This window comes from Serinus canaria, chromosome 2, assembly GCF_022539315.1.
Source record: "Serinus canaria isolate serCan28SL12 chromosome 2, serCan2020, whole genome shotgun sequence".
NCBI lineage: Eukaryota > Metazoa > Chordata > Aves > Passeriformes > Fringillidae > Serinus > Serinus canaria.
The window spans coordinates 109,605,278-109,626,848 of record NC_066315.1 but is presented as its reverse complement, the minus strand read 5'-3'; the positions used below and the strand labels follow the sequence as shown (position 1 = coordinate 109,626,848).

At 40.5% G+C, this 21,571-nt stretch overlaps 1 protein-coding gene across 12 annotated transcripts in view; it reads right to left on the bottom strand.

The window, feature by feature from the left end:
- The window catches only part of DTNA (dystrobrevin alpha), a 222,501-nt gene that overhangs the window by 38,555 nt on the left and 162,375 nt on the right, over positions 1 to 21,571 (bottom strand). For 8 of the 12 annotated variants that reach the window (XM_050971128.1, XM_050971124.1, XM_009102816.4 and 5 more), the window contains 6 exons: positions 21,115 to 21,269; positions 16,789 to 16,894; positions 14,668 to 14,834; positions 12,111 to 12,235; positions 7,422 to 7,502; positions 5,444 to 5,533 (listed from right to left, as the gene is read on the bottom strand). In XM_050971128.1, coding sequence (XP_050827085.1) covers positions 5,444 to 5,533; positions 7,422 to 7,502; positions 12,111 to 12,235; positions 14,668 to 14,834; positions 16,789 to 16,894; positions 21,115 to 21,269 — 724 coding nt within the window. Of the gene's footprint in view, positions 1 to 14; positions 4,890 to 5,443; positions 5,534 to 7,421; positions 7,503 to 12,110; positions 12,236 to 14,667; positions 14,835 to 16,788; positions 16,895 to 21,114; positions 21,270 to 21,571 lie in introns of those variants that run through there. The other 4 variants (XM_018909833.3, XM_018909855.3, XM_018909871.3 and 1 more) reach the window with 2 other exon arrangements.

Below are 21,571 nucleotides of genomic sequence, written 5' to 3'. Positions count from 1 at the left end.
CTAGTTAATAAGACAGGAAAACTAAGAAGAGGGTAAACAGTGATGTCTGAAATTCATTATAGAACAGCGTTTGGAGAAGCTCATTTGAGTGTCCTGGACTAAATAAAAATAATAGAAGCTTTAAAGGAATTCTACAAAACGTCAGGAAATGCAAAATCAGGAATTACGAGTTTCCCCTCCTGTTCTCCAAAAGCAAACTATTAAAGCCTCCACTACAGAAATGACAAACAAAAATGGAGAGATGAAGGCTTGTATTTTCCAGATAGAATCCAAAATAAACAAATCTCAAATGCTGCTTTTGAGCTGGGAAAGCTTTACCATAACAGCTAAATTGCTTTTCTCCACATTAACTGTAAGATGGTTTTGATAATCTATGGAAAGGCATTTATTTGGATGCAGTGATGGGATACAGCAGTTTCATTTTCAGAAGTACTGCTGTTCTGTGGATTTAAAATAATATTTAGTTCACCAAACACACTTTTTTCCTAATTACAGTATTTAATGGATTGCAGTAACCACCTCTTTCCCAACACTTAAATATCCATGCTAACAAGCTACCACTGGCTAAAAATGAGAAACATTGAAAATGTTCCTTTTCTTTTTCATGTTGCAGCATTTCTTTGTTTTTATGAAACAACAAAGCAAAACAAAATTATATTTTACTTTCTTCTTTTTAAAAATTAATCACTTTTTCTTTTTTGTTGGGCACCTCATGGGTGTGAAAGCATGGATGCACTTGTGCATCCAGGGGTGTATGGGTCTGCGTGTGTGTGTGTAGGCAGGCAATGTTGCACAAATGTGGTGCCTGGTAATCTTCAAAACCTTCGATATTGGGACAAAGAGGGAATTCAATGAGGTGAGATTTGTGTAATTCCCCTCCTTTTGGGAGGGCAAGGTTGGCAGAAGGGTTCTGAAGAGGATGGGACCAAAGGTTGTTCTAAGAACAAAAGCCTATTGATTTATAATAAATTTGTAAGATAGCTGAATGAAATTCTGTACTGCACAGCAAGAAAAAAATGCTTGTTTCACATTTCTCTGACCACCAGCATGCTACTTATGTGTATTGCACTTCCACTGGGTCAAAATCCATGCAGATAAACATGTGCCATGCCATCTAGAAGGATGCGTTTTCCACACGTTTTCTTCCCAGTTACAGAAGGAAAAAGCATTCACGGGGTAGAGGATGTGCCACTTGAGCCAAAAATGCACCTTTTACTTCTAAAAGTACAGATAAATACCTTGCCACAGTGGGAGCCCAAAGGCCTCAGGGCAGATTTTGTGCCTTGCTTTCTAACAATGTGCCTTACACCAACCACAATTCCCCTCTCCCATGCTCCAGAGACCACACAGTTGTGTGAAGAGACAGGTGAGCAAGGATGACTCACTGAACAACCGATACCATGGCCCCTTCCTTTTTAGTTGATTAAGAAAACTTTAATCTTCCAACCTTTTCTCTTGAGTTACATTTTCTCAGTTTTTGTGATGTTTGGGCGTCTCCTCTGGAGTCTAGATATGCTGCTTAGCATATCTATCCCTGTGCTGCTGCCCTAAACTGCAAGCAAACCTCTAGGCAGATGCCTCCTCCTCTGGGGAATGAGTTTTAATGGCTTCCCACATGATGCTCCAGAGTCAAATACAATCTAACAATTGTACTGCTGACTTCAATCAGTTTGTGGTTCACTGCAACTGCTAGGTCCTCTTTTAAAATATTTCTATCCACCCAATTATGCTCCTATCTTTTATTTGACTATTTGCTTCCTTGCTACAGCACTTTTCACTTATAATTACTGAATTTCCTGTAATTGATTTCAGATCATTTGGACATCAATTACTACCATTGCTATTGAGCTACTTTTCTTTTATTTAGAAACTGCTCTCCAAGCACTCCTTTCCACAACTATTTCAACCTTTGCACCACCTACAAATTGGATGTATTCACTCAATTGCTTCCATTAAATCACTCTGAGAAATAGTGCAGTGTCTAATTTAGGATAGCTTTCAAGAATCCCAGCAGATGTCCTTCTCCTAAAGCGACAGCAAACTTCTGAAAATGTCATGATTTACTTTCAATGCTGCTCTTTTACTAATTTCCCTATGTCTGTATTTCCTTTGGGTACTTCTGTGTCATCGAGGACTGTGTATAAAGCCCTTTTAAGGTCAACCTGTATTGTATGTGCTGCTTCTTTTTTAACCCATAGGATCAGTCATCCTGTCAATGAAATAAATTAGTTTGGTTGATATAATTTGTTCTTGACAAATCTATGGTGATTGTATCTTGTTTATTATCCTCCAGATGCTTACTAACTCTTTCATAATTTCAGTATCTTTGAATACCAAGGTTAGGCTGCCTCCTTTACAATCCCTTTCATCTTTGTCCCTGCTTCTACCTTCCAACCTTCCTTCACTGGAAAGAGCTGACATTTGTCCTTCTTGTTCTTCCATATCCTCCTGCATCCTCCACGTATTCCCCAAAATACAACTAATACTTCAGAGATCATTCTGGCCACTGAGAATTTCCAACTGGAACAGATATTTTAAAGATATATTCCTGCTAAAATGGAACATCTTGTAAGATGCTAAGTAATGCTTCTCCATCCAAATTTACAGACAAACCCTTCCAGCTGTGAGCAGATGTCTATAAAGATACAGACCTAGTAATATTGGTTATGCCCTCATTAGTGTCTACCTGGCTACTAAACAATCAAACATATAAGCCTTTCCTTTAGCCAGGTAGAATATTGCTGATATTCTGCTGAAATAAGGCTTCTCATCTTGTTCTGAAAAAAACATGCAAAGACAGCATGCAGTTAAAGTCTACCATGCTCCTTAGAGACAGGAACATGGAGAACAGCAGCCAGTATGTTTGCTCCAAATTAGTTGATGACTAGAAATCTGGCCTAATCACTTGTTATGCCCAGATAGAATATCCAATTCCTTTAACTTTGATGTGGAGTTCAAAAAAGGCACCAGCCATTCTGACTCAGCATTAAATAAGACCCAATTTCTCCTTGGCTGTGAGTATCTGATATCACAGCACATTCTTTCTATCTATCACACAATTGCCAAGTCATCTCAAGTTCACCAGAATGCATTGCATCACACCATTTATTCCATTTTATTACCCCTTTAGAAGAACTAAGTGCATTAGCTGTGAAGGAGGGGCTGAGAAAAATGCAAGAAAAAACATTCTGTTTCCTCTTATCCTACCTAAGCACGATAATTCAATAGCTTAAAGAAAACCCTTATAAAGAAAGAGCAGGACATTGTACCCATTACTATGGCAGCTATATACTTTAAGTCAGTATGACAGACTGCAGCAAAATAATTCAAATAAGGAAAAAACCATTAATTCAGTGTATGGAGTTATTTCTCTTGAACAGACAATAGTTTCTATAATGCTAAGTTTGCTTGTTTTGATGTAACATATGCAAATCATTGGTGTTGCAAGGGCATTACCTATTCTGCAGCAATATTCCCGTGTTCTGCTGCCCTCTAAGCCATTGGAAATTGCAAAAACAATTGAGAGAAACCCCTGAATATTAGCTACAGCAAAAGAATTACAGGCCTTGTGGTTTTAATCATGTTAGCTGTCAACAGCAAATGACCATGATTTGGTATTTGGGAGAAGACTTCTTTTCTAGCACAAGTGCTTTAAAGCTGTTCTTGAGCTGTACAGAGCATATTGTTGATACCAATTTCCACACTGTATACATTAAGGAGAAAGGTACTTGTAATTGCTAAGCCAACCTCCTCATTAAAGCTCTCTTATGGACCTGCTGGCTCAAACTAAGCAAACAAGCACAGAAATTTTAAGTGGACTTTAATTCTAAAGCAGTTTGAAGAAATTGGGAAAGCCTGAACCCAACTTCCTTTGAGCTTTGGAGTAATTGTGTACCCACCCGAAATCAGTGCTTCAGATGCAATTAAAGTGTAAATAGTATATAATGTTTCATCTCCTTTCACCTGCTCCCTGCAATTTGTCACTGCATTTACCAATTATTAAAGATCTTTCCTCTAACCAGATTCTCCATCCTCCCTGTTAATTTCCAGTTTTCCCCCCTGTATCCAGAAATATAGTAGTGTGCTGAACATAGGAGATGCTATCCATTTCCAGCAGCAAAATCAGCTGGTGTGCTGAATTTAGCATTTGCTGCCACAGGGAGGACCTGGTTAGAATGGCTCTGTTCTTATGTGAACACAAGTAGCTGAAATAAATGCCATGGCAATGCTATGAATGACTTTCTCTGCCACTTCTCCTTTGAATAAACATTCAAATTACATAAAAAACGTCACTTAAAGCTATCTGAAATCTCTGGACTAGACTGCAACACAAATTAAAGTAACCATAAGTTATCTGCAGTGAAAACACAGCCAGCAGAGCTTTTAGTGTTGATTACATTCAGCTAGAAATTTTGCTCTGAGTTTGTACTCTTCTTATTATAATATGAAAAATGGAGTATTTAATATAAAACCAGCACAATTGCAAACAGAGCCCATCAAAGTCTGTTTTCTCTTATGCTCAAGAGGGTGAGCTTCCACTAAAGTGGCCTGATTTTCCCAGGGCAATAGTAACAGTAAAACTTAAAAGAATGAGTGAAGATACAGTTATTAGTCTGACCCAGATTGATGATCTTGGCATTTAGCAGAAAAGTCCCTTCATTTTGATAATTCTTTCTGAATTATAGTTACTGCTCATGGATTAACAAGGGGAAAAAAAAGGAAATTTCCACATAATTCCACATAAAAAAAGCTGGGAAAACTGTTCTTATGGAATTGTGTATTTCTTTAATGCAGAATGAAACAGGACCTTCCTTTAGGTCACTGAGATCTGAGGGAATGCTGGAAAAACGGTTCAGCAATGAGAGGCAGGGGTCCAAATCCAGTGCTCCCTATGTAAATGGGAAGTTGTCATTAGCTTCAGGAGGACTTAGATCTGTCTTTCCTGTGGTCATTTTGAAAAGCAAAGCTGAGGGGTCTGGGGAGGGTTAATGGCAAGCAGTGCTTAGGGCAGACCAGCAGCCACCCACAGCGAGAGCTGAGGCAGAGGAGCCTGGCTGTGAGACCTGAAATCATTTCCAGGCTTTTGTGCAATCCTCTTTCATTCCCTGGTCAAGAACACAACAGGCAAGTCATACACTGATGATGGAACCACAAAGGTGTAGTTTACAAAAGCAATGTTCCCAACTTCCGCGGGACACATTAATATTAATCCTACGTGAAAGGGAAAAAAGGAAAGGGTTGTGCTGCACAGAAGCAAGAGAAGTTGGCAAAGCCCACAGCCAGCAGGAATTCTATTCAAAAGACTAATTAGAGCCACAGAAACCCTCTAGCCCATCAGAGCCTTCCTTAAAGAATATTGTGAGTAATTTAGCAGAATTGCTAATGATTTAGTGCATGAGCTACAGAACTACTGCGATTAGTAGGTTAGTGCTCTCATACTGACCGTGAACTGTTGTGAAGCTGATTTACATACAGCTTTATAAGAGAATGCTCATCAGCCACAGGACTGGCTGCATTTATACCCCCAAGTAACCTGAATGATTCAAACAATGAAACCTGGTTAATATCTCCAAAAGAATACACAGAGAGCAGAGTGTTCAGAGAGGGTTCGTAACAATAAATCCAATTTATTTAGAAAGAGTACTGACTTGGCTACTTGTAGGGTGCTTTTTCTTTCCAATAAAAAGATGCAAATTGAATTTGTAAAAGGTGAAAATAAAAATACTGAGAATAGGCTGTCAAACTCCTAAAATCCTGCTATGTCAATGAAATAAAAGTGACAAAACTTCTAATATACAATCAATGTAATTACTTTTCATATCAGGGTGCAGTTAACTCTAAAAAAGCCAGAATGACTGCTGCATCATGGAAACTTCTAACTGTACAGGAATGCCACACTCTCCACTTATAAGGAAGTCTGGGTACCTATACTTGAGGGGGGTAGTACTATCACCTGCCTTCAGGGGATTCTCATCAAGGAGTGTTTCCTAGGGAAAAAAAGGAATTCTAACAGCCCAAGAAGCATGTAGGTTTAAACCTGATAGTTAGACAGTCAGTTACTAAAGAAGACAAAAATAAAATAATCAGGTATGTTTTGCAGGCAAAGAGAGACAAGCAGCACAGTACAGTGCTGTGAGTGTTACTGCAGGTGCCTGGCCTAAGGAGCAGTGTACTTCTGTTCATCAAGCACAGGGACATCTTGGGAATTAACAGAAGCATCAGCAACACTCCTAAAGAGTGCTGCTCTTAGCGACCTCTCCTGGAGAGGCTACAAATACACTACCCTGCCTTGCAGAGAAACCCCCATATATTCCAACTACAGAAATGGATCTGCATTTGCAGTCTCTCTGTATAGGCAGCAGATCTGGCCTTGGGGGCTGCTTTGGGACTGGCTTTCAAAAAGCATCTCAGTCACACCCACTCGCACTGAGACAGCACAGAATTTACAGTTTACAGCTTGTGGTAACAAAATTCATAAATCAAATAAGTAGTGAACCATCTACACTCTGACTTTGCAGTGTACACTGCAGGTTTGGTTTCAGTTTTGATGTTAAAATATGTAGCTGTGCATATCCAGAGATTGTGTTTAGTCATTTGGGAATGCTGAAGCACTGACACACACAGCAGGAATCAAGCAATAAAATGCACCCAAGGAAGACACATTGCTCATCTTCCCTAGGACAGCAGGAAGTTATTTTCCTGCCACCTTCTTACCTATGTGCATTTGTAGGCTCACATAGATGGGGTCAGACAGCTAGCAAATGCTACACACATATTTTGGCTGGATGAGCCAAAATATTGAGTCCAAATGTACAGTCAGCTGCAAGCACCTCCTCTTTGGGATTTATTTCTGATGAGACTTCCCTAGTTTGTTTGCTGAAGGGTCAGTCATCATATTTCTAGACTACTCTATCTTCCTTGTTGATTTTAATGAAAATCAGAATGATTTAACAGGATGTCTTGCTGTGTCTAGGAAGTATGAAGACATCTTCTCTTTGTTCATCCATATCTTGTGGCATGATGCAGGCATTCCCAGTAGGCAATGGCACATCCCAGTTCCTATTCCCACAGTGCTGTTACAAAATGACTTCTCACCAACAGCCCATTTTGGGTCCCTATGGGAGGGTTCCTGGGGTTGCATGTGAGCACTTTTTAGTGGGTCAGAATGGTTCAAATGAGAGCTGAAATTCAGTGCTCTGCTGTGGGGAGCTTGGGGTGCCTTAACTCCAGCTCTCTGCTCACATGTCTGAGTATCAGTCCAAATTAACCAAGGCATTTCTCTGCTCATGTCTTTTGATTTACTGGGTTTGGGCTTGGTGAGAGGGTTTGTTGTTTTTTTTTTACCCCTGTGAGGGAACTGAAAATTGAAACTCCCACCACTATCATATAATGGTTTGATATAAATAAGGGTAAGAACTCACCTTCTGTTTGCAAAGGGACTTCCTGAGGGAACAGAATGGGAGAAGAGTGTGTCGTTCATGCTGGTTACAGGTCGGGGGGGCCTGAAAGGCAAAATATCCAGCTGCATTAATTTTGCACCAAAACCCCCCCCACCAGCAACAGTATTTATGTAGAACAGAATGAGCTTGTTTAAAGTAACATTGCAACTGGCATCTTCTGCTTTGCATAGTAATAGTTTCAAATTACAGATGCTGTGGTTTCAAGAAGTTGATAAAAACACACTGGTACTTAGGCCTGGAGGGAAATAATGTCTTTGTGTGTTCTGAGGTGAGTTTTAAGCAACCTGCTCAACCTTTTTTCCCTGCTTTGGCAGAACAGCCACAATGCCATTGTTCCTTTCCAGAGGCAGCAGTCCAGGGTGCAGTCCCTGCTTTCAACCAGCCAGGATGAGCACTGGCAGTCAGTTTCCTGTGGCAGCATGGAGGTCTGCAGCATGGAACTGCCAATAAATGACACATCTTTTCATGAAGATATTCCTGGTGCTAAGCTCCATGCTGCCACATCCACACAGTGACCACAGTGTATCCAAGCCCTCGGCATCTGATAAAACACACATGGAATTTTAAACTGGTTTGATGGTAAAGCTTTTTAACTGGTATATCAAACCCCAAGTCAAAATTCAGAGTAAGTATTTAGTTCAAGAGGACCCATTAGTAATGATGATTTTATTATTATATTCTTTATTTCCTGCTTTTACAAAAAAATGAAACAAGAAGGAATTTTCCTCTGCTTTCTTTTGCTGTCTACTCTTAAAAATAATCTGTGTGTAATTTTCTCCTTCTGTATCCATTAAGAAGAATTTTCCCCTTTTCAGCAGACTTCTTATGGAACACTGGGCAAAAGATCCATCTGCTCAGAAACAACTAAAAGGTATGCTATTAAAATCACAGGGCTTTCAATCAGTTATGAGCAGAATCTGAAGCCACATATAATTCAGACCTCAATTTGGTTAATATTTCCTTCAGGCTCTGTGGAAAACCTATCTTGCTTTTTGAATTCTGCAGATGTGCAAATTGAAATATGCTAGCCATCTGCAAAATATTCACTGGGCTCCAATTGTGCAAGACAACTGGTCAACCAAAGCATTTCCAAGAACCCCAGTTCTGCATGGAACTAAACTATTTCTATATATTTTGTCCTGTAACTTCTTATGAAACAGGCAAATATATGGTATTTGAAATATCCACATTAATTTCTCAGCATGATAATGCTACACTGATTTTAAGAAGTTTAAAACTGTAAAAAGCAAGAGGTAGGATGTAGAGTGTTATTTATTTATTTATGGGAAAATACAGTTTTAACCTAACCCTGCATCTGCAGAACCACATGAAAAACTTCATTTTTGATCAGTCATGAATTTGAGAAGCAATCCTTTGTCTTCCATGTACTTATAGAGAAGTGTTTAATGTTTTTTTTTTTTTTTGTAATGCCAAGATTATTGCAATTTTTCCAAGCTTTTGCTTCAACAAGTGTACTACAGAAGAAAAATACTCACCAAGTATCTCTTTTGCAGCAGAATAAAATGGAAAAGAGATCATTAATTTAATTGTCAGTTCAATACATATATGGGCTAAGTAATATATTGGACATACTCCATTCTTATGACCTTGAATCTGATAAAGCATGAGAGCCTCTATGCATAAAAGGTCATTAATCTGTTTACAAAAGCCAAGTTACTCCTGTGTACAAGTGTCTTTAAACTCCAAGACCTTGCTATGGTTTCCTGATTAGCATTACTTTGCTAATTCTCATAATAAAAAAATGATATAAAACTAATCCAGAGCTTTCCCAAGGCAAGTTTCCTAAAGGTTGATGTCCACTGTCAATGTCCTGAGGTTCCACTTGATTTGATGTTCAAATACACAGAGTTGTGTGATGTAGTAAGACAAGAACAACAGATTTTTTTTTTTTTTGATTGCAAATCAAAGGAAAACTCAGCTATTAACTATAAATTATATCTTTCTGAGGTTATTTTTAAACTCCTGAAAGTGAATGATTAAGCTTTCTGATAAAAGTGATACTGAACTAACTGTCCTCAAGGAGACAGCAAACATTTGATGCTATTGAAATATGCTATGTCATAAAAGCATTCTATGGCACAACATATATCCACAGTAATAAACCAAATTAAATAGGAGGAATTTTCCAAAGTGCTCCAGGCTGCTCCAACCTGTTTACACTGATGTCAAAAATAATGCTCCCACAGGCTTAAGATGGAAATGAAGTCAGGCCAGTGCAGAATAGATTTGAAAAATATCTCCATGGCCATGCCATTTGTCATCTCTGCTGTCTGGACTTTCTTTCATGTTGCTATTCTTATGTACAGAGGAAAAATGACCCTTTCATCAGTGGGAGGAGTTCTACCATCAGGTTTATGACACACTGATAACTATTTCTCTGGATGAGGCTTTAGATGTATTTCTTGTTTAATTCAAAATTTTGTGTGGCACCAGCAAAACAAAAAAGCCATGCAGTCTTTTTGTCTGGTCCCTGGCAAAGGTGGAAGAACAAACAAAAGGAAAGTCTCTATCGTAATGCAGGGAGCACTTGTCCCCATTTAAGCTAGAAGCTAAGAAAAGGATACTGTTTTGTTGCCAAAATTCTTCCATCTAATGCAAATATAAACCCCTTTTTTTTTTGCCTGGATTCCTGCCCAGAGCTGTTTCTCTCAACTTCCATTATGTTTAAAAATAAAAACTGCATCAGCGAGAAGATATTCTCGACAAGGTTCTGTAGCATACCTCTCCCCTCAGTTAATTTGTGTCAATTATGCTGTAGATCATGATACCTCCACAACTTACAGGTTTCTCACTCATGCATCCTTGTAGCCAATATATATTGCCAAGTTATATTACCATCAATCTATGAATAAAGAGAAACTGTCATAAACCAGAATAGATGGTGGTTTGTTCTCACATCCCATCACTCTAAATTGTCTGTATATTTAGGAATAAGGGAAGGTGTTAATTTCACAGAAAAAATTTGGATCAGTTCCTACTTAATTATGGTACCTTTCCCTTGCCTTGCCTAAATGCATTTAATCCATCCACAGTAGCCCAGTTTTCACTACCTTTTATATTCTGACATATCCCCAGGGCTTCAAGATCCCCCTGCCAACAGGGAACAGAGGCTTCTCTTTCAGTTTCAAGCTCTCTGTCTCTCTCCATTCCCCTTAAGGATGGCCAAAATCTGCCCTGTGAAATTATCACTGACTTGCCAGCAGGGCCAGGCACAGCAGGGAGGGAGCTCAGCAGATCCAGCTCTGGATCATTTCTGCCAAAGAACAACATCCCCCCAGTACTCTTCCAGAAAGAGGTGCAGGGGTTTAAACTGACAATTAAGTGTGACAGGGATTTGGCACTATGTATCTGTCAGGGGCACCTTGTCTCTGAAGACCAGAGCACTCTCTTACACCTTGAAGAAGCTGTGCTATAACCACCTAAGGAAGGCCACCAGCATCACTCATCCTAAAAATGCCAGGCAGGTTGAGTGAACTTTCCAGGTGTTGCACAGCCCACAATGGCTGGAGTGCACTTGCCCTTTGAGATGCTACATACAAATATTCAGGATGGACAAAGGTAAATATGTATAATAATTACAGACTAGAGCAGTTTCAGCAGCCAGTAACATAGGTATGCAGCATGGAAATACAATTCTAAGAGCTGCTGCCTAAAATGCTTCAGTCAGAGGCCCTGGGAACATGGCTAAGAAAGATATTTTCTTAAGAAATACACCAGAATAAGAGAAATACTTTAAAGGCAGTATTTTTGGAATATTTTTCCAACTTAATTTCTTTGTACCTTTCTTCCAACCAATGTCTTAGTTTTTTCTTAATTTTATGGGAAATTTAATGTTTTTTTCTCTTGTATTTTTTTAAGGACCCAAGAAGCAAAGGTAAGCCAAGTTGATAAATGACAAAATCAGAGTGTCTGCCTCTATGGGTAGTGGACATGCTTTAGAAAAAAACCCATCCAAAGTGGTACTTTCCTCACCCTGCACAAATACATTTTCTTTCTGCTTTGGGTTTCTTGACTTAAGCAGAAAAAAAGTAGTGACATGCTACTATACCAAAAAATAATCTTGCTTTCTCAACATATCAAAACATAAGGATAATAGACTCTTTTCAAGTGACTTGGCAGTTGAAGGCCTGCTTTTTATGCAGACTAACACAATTCTTCAAGGCTGGGTGAAGCCACAGCTCCACTAAAGTCAGTGAGAACTCTGACACCTTTTTTTACAAAATTGGTCTGATTTCACTTTTCTCTGGTGCCTTGTGTCAAGGCATATCTGTGATACACTGAAGTTAATAGTCTCTAGTTGACAGAACTGATGTTCTCAGCATCAATACATCCCAAAGTGCTGAAACTCCATAAAATTGCATGGACATCTCTTGAGGAGAATGGGGACATTGCAACGTTGTGTCCCAGTAGTTGATTACACCTATATACCCCATTGATTTTTACAGGTGAAGTCACACCAGAAGAACACGGTTTACACTAAATATCCCCACCAGCAAATTTGCACTTGTGATGCATTGAGCTGGACAAGCCACATCTGCCTCCTGCTTTGTTCAGAGCTGTAGTATCTACACTTGGTGCAAGCAACTCCTACAACAAAGCTTACTTTGTCTACAGCACACAGATACTTACACAATATGAGCCAGGTTTAGAGGTTTTTCAGGCTGGTCAGGGAACATTGGGTGCAAAGGTTCACGGCTGGAAGCACAGCTTAAAGACTTGCTAAGTGCATTAGTTAGCTTCTTAGCAGGTGATTTCTGGGAGGAACAAGGAAGGTAGAGGTAATCTGGACAAGTAAGGTGCATACTGTTTCTGCTACAGGAAGCACAGAACAACAAGAAGCTCTAACAGCTCAGGTACCTATGGACTGACATCCCCCTTGTCCCCCTCCCACGCTGAGAGTCTGGAAAGGCAAAGAGGGCTCCATCTGGGAAGGGCTGAGGGTGTATCTATAGGGAAAGTTGCCATGGCTCTTTTGCAATGCTGCACTCAGGCGTTGCTGAACAAAGAACAGCACAGTTTGTGTCACCTGGACTGGCTTGTACCTCACCAGCTGGGAATGCAAGGAGAACAGATCCAAGCATGCTTGTCCCTATAGATACACTATATGGGACATCATTTCCCTCCCAGATATGGGCCAGGCACTAGGCTGCTTTGTTCTTCCCCCCCACTAGTATCTCCCTCCTCACCTCCAGTACCCTGGACTGTTTAGCTGCTATTACAAAGCTTCTCTTCCGCCTCCTGTGGCCACTGACCACTGCAGAATGGAAATTTGAGACAGGGGCTTGCCAGGAATTGCCCCACTGTGGCAACAGCACTTCAAAAGAGATTGATGTACTGTCACTGTCCCCAAAAGTTCAGGAGGGTCTGTGCAAGAAGCGCAATTTTTACAACGTGTAAAAAAAATATATATATTAAAAAAATCAGTATTTTCTGCTTTCTGTCTTGTTTGGTGACTATGCAGTTGAGGAGACTCAACTTCCTTCTAATGGATCTCTGAGATCCAGAGTGTCTTTCAGGCTGTGTGAAGAATTCTCAGGGAATTCAACTCAGCTCTCTGTGATTCAGTTCTCTGCCAGTAAAAAAGGGCTAGTGACCCTTACACTGCCTCCTCCCCCCAAAACACAGCTCTACAGGCTGAAATTGAAAAATCTTTCTGGAATTTGACAGAAAGGATTTTGTATTTGTGCATATACATCCTGAATTGACATATGATTGCCACCAAGTCTATAATGAAATATTTCTACTACAGAAATCCAACCTAAATACATGAAGTTCAAGCTCTTTCTCTTGCATTGATCAAATGCAATTTCACTCTGAATTGAGAACAGTTGATTTCCACTGCACCCATAAACACTTCCAATGAAGTATGTATTGAGCTCTGCATGTGGAGCTCGATACTGAGGCATTATGGAGAATGCCAACCAGGTCTGAACAAATGCTAATGAATGCTTCAGAAAGGCAACTTCAAACTTGAAGCAAAACATTTGTTTCTGGCAAGGAAACATTTGAAATCACTAGGCATGTGGTCATATTTTTGTCTTCCGCTGAGCAGAAATCTAAAGTTTTCCAATTACTTCCTACCTATAATTACAGCTCCCTAGCTACTGCAAAAAATGGATTTTATAGCACAAATTGCTGCTAGGAATGGAGTCTGAGCTACACAGTGGGCAGATACTAAACTCTGGCCATTTGTGTCTATGCAACAAGCAGCAATTAGGACCCACAAAAACAATTACGGACCCAGGTCTGCTGGGATGCAGTGCAGGGCTGTATGACTGGCATATAGAGCAAACCACGTCCAATTTAACCCTTGCCTGTTCCAGCAACAGAAAACCAGACATTTTAAAAGTATTAAAATTCAGAATTTTGTTAAATAATAAACTCAAAATACCATAAAAATGGGAGCTTTTGCAATATGCATAATTTTCCTTTTTTTTAAACAAGATACTTTTGAAATGTTTGAAATTAATTATGGATTTTATGATACTTGTGTTTGAATCCTGAAGGATTTTGATGCTCTGTAAACAAGGGGGTCAACTGGGGCTGTGCTCCAGTCCACGGAAAGCTGAGTCCCCAGGTCTCATGCCCTTTAGGGAAGGTTAAGGTTCCAGCAGCTGTTGATACTTCCCCTTCAGCTTAGGAAAAACACTGCATTATTTTGATTAACAACAAAAAGACTGAAGTGAGCTTTTCTCTGTAGTAAACACTATGTGGATCTAAGCCTGCGACCATGCTCAAATCTCCAGTGCCAGGATCATCCCAAATGCTCCGCATATGCTGCAGCCACTCAACTGAAAATATTGATGAATGAGCATTAAGTATTCATCATTTCATTTACACGTAGCCAAAGAGAGCAAGCCAATGACAACTTTACCGTGAGTCCTGTGGGAAAGGGAGAAGCTGCCATGAGCCTGCTGCCCTGCTGCCAGCCCCTCCTGCGCTGCCCTCCCCGCGGCACACACCGGCACAGGCGCCCCAGATCCTCACCCAGGAAAGACCATTCCCACCTCCACGCTCTCCCGATGGCTCCCAGGGCCGGAGCCTCCCAGACAGGATCACTAATCCAAAGTGCCAGCCCGGCTCCCAGCTCGCCTGAGCCAGACAGCTGCCCAGAGCTGTGGCTGGGGGCTTCTCTGATGGCTGGAGGGCAAAAGCAGTCTGCAGCGAGGCAGGAGCCTTCCCTTACCCATGACGTGTACTCTTTCATTTGGTGCTGGTTGCTGTGGGAACCGCTGGCATGGCCCCTCCAGAAGCAGTCCTGACAGAGCTGGTAATTGTGACACTGCTGGCAGCGGTAGCGAAACCCCATCATGCTCTCGCTGTGGCAGTAGGAACACTCGACGGGGTGGAAGACTGGGCGGGAGAAAGAAATGGTGAGCCAAAAAAACAAAACAAAGGAACACCCAGAAAAAGTTTATGGACAAACCCCAAACTGAAGGGTGCTCCCTTCTTTGTTAAAAGCAATCAGCAGCATTGGATGCTGCCGACAGCTCTGACCCGAGAAAATACAGCAGCCTGTGCTAAGCCATGGGCAACACTTCCTACACTGGGCACCAAACCCTTCTTCACTTCTGAGCTGGTATCCATGCCTCCTGCTCACAGCAGCAAAAAATGTCTGTGTTCAGTGTCTAATAGAATATATGACAGAGTATAGAGGAGGGCCATGAAGATACAGGCTCTCCTATGAAGACAGGCTGAGAGTTGTTCTGCCTTGAGAAGAGAAAGCTCCAGGGAGTCCTTACAGCAGCTTTCCAGAACCTAAAGGGGCTACAGGAGAGCTGGAGAGGGACTTTTTTCAAGGGCATATAGGGATAGGACAAGGGGGAATGGGTTCACTGAATGAAGGTGGGTTTAGATTAGGTATTAGCAAGAACATCTTTACTGTGAGGATGGTGAGGCACTGGATTGGGTTGCCTGGAGAAGCTGTGGATGACCCATCCCTGGAAGTGTTCAAGGCCAGGTTGGATGGGGCTCTGGGCAACCTTATCTAGTGGAAGGTGTCCCTCCTGGGGAGTTGGGAATGCATGACCTTTAAGGTCCCTTCCAATCCACGCCATTCTATGACAGAGGAAATTTTTATGTGGGAAAATCCACTGCAGCTGCACCACTGGGAGAAGCTGAATGTTTTGTTGTGTTTTAAGCAGCTGAGGTGAGGTACCTTGGAGGAAAAGTCAAACTCAGCTGTACGACTACTGAAAGGATGAAAGGGTACTTAGACATGTTATTGTCTCTTAATGACAGCTGTCTCATCTGTACAAGTGGTGTCATTTAGGTACCCATACATGGGGTTGAACATGTAGCTTTGGAAAGCTGGCCTTTGGAGGGACCTGTTCTCTGTTCAGAAGCAGTTAGTGACAAGGAAGCAAGTCACTGAGGACACTAAAGTGCCAACTGAGATATTTGGAAGCACCTTCCAGGCAATATTGCTGTTTCTGTTCTTCTTTCCTTGCTACAGCCTGTACCAAATTTACCACAGGGTACTGAACATCCCCTTGTTCCCAGGCACCCTCTGCCTTTCTTCACAAGGTTCAGTCTGGGAAAATTTGGATCAGTGCTGATTGTGTCAGGGGTTTAACTCCTTGCCAGAATTTTGCAGCGAGAAGGGTTTCTGCTCTAGGCTAGGAAACACTGTGAAGCTGGTGAGGGACAGGGATGGATGACAAGAGCTTGAGGAAGGTGGGATAGATAATTTGCTCTGTAGCCAAAAAAGACTTGGGAACATCACCTTACCCACCTTGGTGCCTTTCAGTGGAAGAGGGATTTGTTTGGCACAGGAACACACACAACTTTTCCTCTTTTCCTTTTATCACCAAAAATGGATGCACACCATCCACAGGGAACTTCCCTTTCAGAGGATATGGTCTGGCAGTGTAGACTTAAGAGTAGATCCTTCCTGAGGACCTTTTGGCTGGTGTTTTGCACTGACATCTCCTGCCAGGAATACTGCATGAACGGAAACTGCCAAGCTGCTCCCTCTCTGCTGCCATATGTCATAGCTAATAAAAGTTGTAGTCTTGATAGTTTACCAAATATAAGTGTGTGAATGAAGTCCTATAGCTCTTTGCTTATCCATAGCACAGAAGGAGACACAATCAGGTTAACTTCCTGAGCACAGCAAAATTTAAGCCATGTTCCTGGCTGAATGACCAACAGACTTCTTCAAATATTTTACCAGTCACTGTAAAAATAGCACATGGAGTCAATGAACCCAGTACAGCAGCTTTTACAAAACCATCTACAGAGTGTGAAAATCGTCACACCAAAGTTTATTCTTGTAACTGTGTTTTGGCAGCGCCTCCTTACTTACCATTTTCAACATTTGCCAGTCGATGCAGAAGTGGTAACCACACTAGACACTGTGGCGGGGGATCAGACATGAGAGTATCCAAGAAAGTGTTTAATGTGACTTTTTTCTGCTCAAACAAGCAAACAAACATGCACAAAAAAATCAGTAATTAGACATCTCAAAATGATTTTATCTTGTCTCTACAGAAACACTTGGGAATAAGTTTCAAACACTGTCTGCCTGTAGCCCTGATTTACTAAAAAGAACAAGTGATACTAGCAAAGATTTTCCAGGCTATTTTTAGTCTGTACAATGATACAACTGACGACTAGAAGTCATTCTCACAAGGCTGGGTTGGAGACACTAAGCTCCCACTCACTTCCAGACTCTCTTCTAGAGTCACTGCCTGAAGATGCTTTGTGGTTAAGGGTGGTATTCAACTCTGCATGCTCTCATCTGTTTTGAGTATTGTGTGACAAGTACAAGTGGATGTGGGCTATCACTGTGTATGACCAATTTTCGAATGAAAAATCACTGCTGATGGTACTTGAAAAAAGAAAATGAGAGAAAATACTGGCAAGGGAGTGCAAATTCGAAAGAAATATAGAATAAGGAGAGACAGCACAGGCAATTTGCTACCATAATTCAAGAAACTTTGCTTGTCTAAGGAGCAATGGCAACTAGTTATGGGTGAGTTCTGATTGTGGGATGTCAAGATTGCATATGCTCAGGGACTGCAACTGCTCCTGAACTCTTCACGCCTTTAAGCACTCAGAGATTTATGCCCCTTTAAATTTCAAAGAGATTTAAACTCTAAGATATCCCTGTTGATTTTAAAAATGCAATCTAGAGCCTTAAATTTCTTAGGTGTCTGTAAAAAGTAATCACAAATCCTAGTTCATTTGTTTTTACAATCAGCAACTGAGCCTTCCTTAAATAAAATTTAAGATGCAAAAATACCGAGCCCTGCTGAGAATATATGTAGATATATTTTATAGACATACATATTTAAGTAGTATCCCCATATCCAAAGGGATGGCTAAATTTTCATATCAGATTGCATAAGCTGCTGCTTTTACTTGCTAAAGAACTATGGTTACCCCATGAGGAAGCTAAGCAGCACTTATGCAGTGACATGTATCATCTCTGCATGTTGTGGAATTCTTTTCAGAGCTGAGATTTCCAGACAGAGTATCTGTGCTCCATTTATACACAATTACCACCAGGTGTAAATGAAAACGTTATTTCTCTTATACAGTGAGTGATCAATGGAAAACATCTCACACTGCAACAGTCTCAGGGATGAAACACAGCAAGATATTTGGAAAGATATGAAAATGTTTGTCCATAGGAGAAAATACCTCAGGCTACTGTGAAAATGGGCTTGATTCTTTAATGAACAGAAATAGCCAGAACATGAGCTCTAAATCTCACTGGAGTACTGCCTTTCCCCACAGTAACTGCAGTGTCAAAGTCCAGTCAAACACTACCACCTGCTTGTTGTATGAATTATCTTCCCAGCCACGGAGAGCAGATAAGCAGTTCCCAAATAGGTATCCCTATGCTGTAAGCATCAGCTCAGAGAAAAGGATCTTTCTTTTGGAGATGTGGATTTCTTTTTCTGCTGTGGATGCTTGGCACAGCTTTGCTGATCAGCAAATGTCTCTGTTGTCTGCAGCAGAACTTGAGAGCACAGGGGAAAAAAAGGTGGAAGGAAGCCCAGGAAAAGAAGGGACCTCCAGTGCCCCATACTGCAGAGCTGAGTAGCTTTAGTTCTTCCCTCTGCTCTTGAAGGGATACACACAACCAGTCTAACAAGCAAATAGATAAGGAGACAAGAAAAGCTTTTCCACAATGCAGTGGGCTTTTGAAAGCAGCTGTAACTTAAAAATCTGATTGGCACCAAATAAGGCAACTTAGCTCCAGTGACAGCTTTATGGCCAAACTGCTCTCGTGATCACTGATTTTATGGATTAGAGAAAAAAGCAGTGTCCCTTAAAAGGACACTGTCAGAGCAATTTCCATACATTTTCCTCCTGCAATTTTCTTTCAGCTGCTGGGAAAGTTTAAACCAAAAGCTGTTTTCTAAATATACACTACACCCAGATGGAGTCTAGGTTTGTGGAATAACACTTAGACAAGTGCTAAGAAAATGAAGTTAGTGTCTATCTTTTCAGTTTGGGATTTTTTTTTCAAGTGTTTTTTACAATAATAACAATACTGTTTAGTACAAATACAGTATAACATCACATCAATCCTACCTATGGGGGAAAGTGGTGATGATGAAACTTCTTTTTGAGCCACAGATTTGTATTCTGAAACATTAAGTCACTTGCTCCAGCATTTCTGCCCCACAAATTTGCTGATGAGGAAACACTGTTGTTTCTACTTTGAATAGACATTCAATCTAGCAGTAGCTCACAGGCAGAGGAAAATACGTGGTGGGATCAAGCAAACTAGTAGAATTGGGAATAATAAAATATTTCTGCAAAAGGAAAAATCCTTTCAGATGTAAACTGAATGGATTTGACACCATGAGCAGGTAATTCTCAGAATTTTTTATTTCCCTGAAACTGAAGAATCTCTAGACATCAGGGGGTTGAAAGGCTTCTGGTAAGCAAAAGCGACTCATTGTGAGAACGAGTGAGAGTGCCAAACTTATGCCAAGCTATCAATTTCTGATAATGCTACATGCAATATAAGAGAGAGAAAGAATGACTTGTGTGTGACTAAGACTGTAAATACTATTTATCATGGTGTCATAAAGATCTGAATTTCATTTCAAAACTCTGGTTCATCCCTAGTGAGGATGTAATGAGAACTATATAAAGTCAATTTAAGTGAAATATCAGACTAGATTTACAAGTGTACTTGGCTGCCTCCAGATGCAAAACAGCAGCTTTGTAAACCTGCTGTGTACCTACATCAGTCAGAGACTTAAGTCTTCTTAGCTCTAAGTGGAGCTTGTAAACAAAATCATCTAATGCCTGCTTGATATGTTGTTTCTAAAGGTACCTTAATGCATCTGGTCCACTCAGCTGGATGCAATCTCAAAGCAAGTGCCATTTCTGATGGCTACCGAGATAAAAAATGAGGCCTGAATTACATTATTTCAGGAAAAGAAATTCCTTTTTTTATCCACAATAACAGCATGACCAACATGCAAAGCTTGAATACCCTGTTCCCATGCATTATTCTAACAAAACTACCAGAAGTCACTTTACCACGTAAATTCTTCAACATAGGATGAAGTGCTGTTTTAAGTCTTCCCCTGTGAAACAAGACTAGTTTCACATATGCAAACATTACCATTTAAAATTAATTGAGAGATGACTCAATAAATGAATTTCAACATCTCCTTTTGGTTGACTGGAGTGCCTATTGATTAGTGATGAAACTGAGAGAATACAAAAAATGAGACTCTATTTTGCATGAAAATGACACTATTCCTGCTCCATTGAACTTACTTGTTCAACAGTATTCAGTTAGCAAATGAAAGGATAAAGAGAAGGAAAACACAACTTTATTTCTAACATTGTCAAGGTTTCAGCATATTCCCTTACTACATATTTATGGAATTATACAGTGTGATGTGTGGCAAGAGCCAGAGGAATTTTCTGTTTCTCCACTGGAGAAGTGGACAACCAGCCACAATTATGGAAGCTTCTGAAGTGCTATATATTAGCTGAAGCCAGTGCTGTACTCAGTGCACCTACAGAGTCCTTTGAGTTGCAAAGGAATCTTGTATTTTCTTCAGGATAAATTCACTGTTTTCCTGACCCTATCTCACTGGTGTTATTGGTAAGAGACTAAGGATTTTCTAATACATACTGATTCCCATTTACAAAGACGTTTTAAGGTTATTTTCTTCTCCCTCCTAAACTTGTATGTCTATCACTGGGAAAACCTGAAGTTTGATTCAATTTTTTTTGGTGGAACTTCCACTTTGTATGCAGAAGTCAGTGCTCTGTATGCTCATACCAACACCAACGAAGTGGGATGGAGGTCTGCATGTCTTGGGGTATAAATATATATAATACTGTATTACAGAAAGGTATAAATGTAATTGGTGCTTAAATTAGGAAGTTCCCTAATTTAGGAATGTGTAACTCAAGATCCTTCTCTGAATCACTTTTTGACTAAGCCTCTCTCTTCATGGTTGTATGGGGAACCTATGGAGATCAGCTTCCTGTTGAAGGCAACAAACCCACACACCAGGAATCAGTGGAGTGGACCTTCACCTCATCCAGCCCTATGTTTCCTGGACAAATATGCACTTATGCATAAGACAGGAAGAGTCTTGGCCTGGTCAGAGGGGTGACTGAGAACCTGTGTCTCTTCATTTACCTGTTGTGAGAAACAGGATTTTGCCGACTGCTCCGTGTAACCAAAGGAAGGCCCCTCGAAGACAGCGGTGGGCAGCTTGAGAACCTCGCGCAGAAACATGTCGTACCTGCCATAAACCATCACCCCGCTGGAGTCAGAAATCATGGAGAAAATATCTGAGGGGGGGAAGAGAAGGAAAGATCACAGCAGCTTCAGTGTGAGCTACAGATTTGCTCTGAGTTCAGTATCATCTGATTTGAAAGAGAAGTAGTAATCATGTTTGGCTTATGGAAACCTCCATTATTACTGCATCTTTATTTTCTCTTTCAATAGAAAACAAGAAGAATTATTTAGAATATTAAGAACTAGCTGATTTAATACTAAAATATTCCTGATTTGTTTTCCTTTGTGTGTGGTCATTTTTAAACAAAGTCTGATGCATGGCATGAGGCAGTAATTCAATCAGATAAGAAGGCTC